At 58.5% G+C, this 2,789-nt stretch overlaps 1 protein-coding gene across 1 annotated transcript; it reads right to left on the reverse strand.

Annotated features, from left to right (window-relative positions):
- Positions 1–746: 746 nt before the first annotated feature.
- LOC124672057 (skin secretory protein xP2-like) lies at positions 747–1,541 on the reverse strand. The gene is made up of 3 exons (XM_047208349.1): positions 1,416–1,541; positions 952–1,314; positions 747–842 (listed from the first exon to the last, which is right to left on the reverse strand). Exons 1-3 carry the CDS (start codon positions 1,539–1,541, stop codon positions 747–749), a joined length of 585 nt encoding a protein of 194 aa, XP_047064305.1.
- Between the last annotated feature and the right edge of the window lie 1,248 nt (positions 1,542–2,789).

Raw genomic sequence — 2,789 nt, forward strand, 5'->3', positions numbered from 1 at the left:
GCCGAGTGTTCTTTCTTCGCAGTGAAGACGGTCACGAAGGTTTCTGTATGTTCTCCCTGCATAGGAACAACAAAGCTATCATTGCCAGCTGCATTTTCAGTTTAGATGACTGAGACTGAGAGTAGCTGAGAATGTTCTTTCTTAGCAGTGAACATACGAAATCTGCGAGGCCAACACTAGTTAGGTTTTCTCATTTTGCAATGTTTTAAATATATATTAGTTGATGTAAAACCATGTTTCAAACTATGTATTAGTTTGTGTAATCTTCCTCCTCTCTATTGAAATGAAAATACAAAAAACAAATTAATGTTAAAAAACAAGTTTGGGGCCACGGGACACTGACACGTCCTCAAACGCGGCACGAAAAAACAGCGTACCAAACACTAAATCCGGCGCTGTTTGAGGACGCGACTGGAGATGCTTTTAGTAGTCGAAATAAGGACTGAGTGGGATTTTCACTTGCGTGGAAAATTGCCCTCATATCTTAATCGCAAGTACAGAACAATAGCTCTAAGCTCACCCCCCTGTCTCAGTGTGTCACCAAATAGCGGTTGCAATGCATAAATAAACTGGCTCAGACAAGCGTGGCAATAGACAGACAGGAAGCATGCAACAGGGCAGATGTGAGTTTGTTTACAGATGGCTAAACGGTAGAGAAGGCAGTGCTGATTATTACAAGAGCGCAATATGCTAGCAACTAATTGGTCGATGCATCAGTCGTAGAATCCGCTATCTACTGGTATTGGCTACCCAAACAGGAAGGCAAGGAAGGACACCACCATGAGGAGAGGAAGGACCAACGGCGCCGTCCTGGCCTGAAGCAGCGTCCCCGCCCCCACGTCCTGCAAGGTGAAAGAAAGCTCAATAGATGCGAACAAAAGTGAAAAGCTGCTGAGCAAAGGCAGAAAAGCTTGTGATGTCAATGTTTGCAGTTAGCGGCCGGCTAATTACCTGGCGTTGTTCTTGCCCGGGGGTGGGCATGGGAAGGACGGTGGCGGAGTCGGTGACGCCGGCGGGGAGCGGCACCGCGGGGTTGCTGCTAATGAAGGCGGTGCTCGCACCGTCGGCAGGCGCCGGCGCGCCCGCGCTGCCGCTGGACGGCGCGCCAGGGCCCCGCCCCTCCGACGGCAGCGTCGGCATGTAGTCCTCCGAGCCGGGCACCGTCGCTGGCGCGGGCGCGGGTGTTGGCGTGGGGGCAGGCGCCGGTGCGGCGACAGCGGCAGAGGACGGTGCTGGCCGCGGGGAGTTGTCTGGCACCGACGGCACTACGATGGTCATTGGGAGCTTCTCCTCGCTGTAGCCCTCGCCAAGCAGCTGATTCGTCGAACACAAGACGAGAACGTTAACGTAGACCGCCAGCACGAAGGAACCAGGGAGCAATCATGGCAGGGAGTCGAATGAAAGAGCAAGCTCACCCGAGAAATGTACGCGCCGGGGTCGCCGAATGCCTGCGACGGCCGCACGAAGAGGGAGCAGAGCAGCAGCGCAGACGCTAGGGACGCACCGTGCATCTTGCGCGCCGGCGATGGTGAGCCTCCCATCTCTCCGGCGTTTGCTCCGCCCCAGCTCTCCCTTCTCGCTTCTGCTGCTCCGGCGTTCCCTCCTAGTTTCGCTTGGACCGTGCGTGCCCACAGTGCCCGTGACCTTGTAGGACGTGCCTGAACTTGGGTGGGGCGCAACGGTCACTGGCTAGCCTGCAGGTCAGTTCGGTGCGGTGCAGTGTAGCAGTGCAGGGTAAAAAGCGAAGCACCACTGTGGAAGGAAACGGAAAAATGGTAGGGGCTACTAGTACCGCTCTAGTAGTGCCTAGTGTCTGCTGAACAAAAGGCTGACACAAAGCGGCTACCTTTCGGGACTTTCTGGGTTGGGCGTGCGTGGTGGCGGCAAGGAATCGCAGGGCACTGGGACGTGTAATCAGCCGGTGATTAGCAGCAGATTGCTCGGGCTAGCTAGCAATCGAGTGCGAGTAGGTCGGGGGAGCAATCTGCGACTTCCTTCCTAGGAACCCGAGGTGCTTTTGCGCCCGATAATTGCAGCATCGGTTGCCAGGCTGCTAGCACGGGCACCAGGGCACGCGAGCTCCAACATATGCCGCTCGCGGTCAAAGCATGGAGAGGCTCGAGCACGACGACCCATTGCAGCATGCATTCAGTTCTAGGACGGCTACACTGTACGGTTAGGGCATCTCCAATCCATCCCGCGCTCGCGCGTCCGGATGGGTCCAGTCGGATAAAAACGCGGCCCAACACGGCGACGCACCGCAAATGCGGATGGCCGCGGCGTCCGGAACGACGCAAACCCGGTCCAAATCTGGGTCGGGTTTACGTGGCTGCGGATGGCACGCGGCGTCCTCGCGTGTCCGCTTGATCCGCTTGGCTGGCCCAGCTGTCGGTGTGGACTGGGGGGGGGCTGTTCCTATCCAGCCCCCACTCTCCACTCCGGCCACACGCACGCACGAGCTTCCGCGCCCCGAAGCGGGAGTTCCTCCCGTCCGCGAACGACCACGAGGCCGGCAGCAGCCGGCGAATCGCGCCGGCGACGTTCGACATGGGGCCGCCCACTTCTCCCAGCCGCGATCGGATCTACGTCACCGTAGCGGTGGCGCAGATGTTCTGGGACGCCGGCGTCCCAATGCCGTGGGGGGACATCCCCCACGGCTGGCACCTGAGACCAAATCGGTTCCGGTGCCGTCCATCCCGGGCTTCGGCCCCGCCCGCATAGCAGAGATCCGGAGGCGACGCGCGCAGCTGCCGGCGGACCTCCGGGACCACCCCGCGTACGGCGACACA

This window comes from Lolium rigidum, chromosome 7 (assembly GCF_022539505.1).
Source record: "Lolium rigidum isolate FL_2022 chromosome 7, APGP_CSIRO_Lrig_0.1, whole genome shotgun sequence".
Classification (NCBI taxonomy): Eukaryota; Viridiplantae; Streptophyta; class Magnoliopsida; order Poales; family Poaceae; genus Lolium; species Lolium rigidum.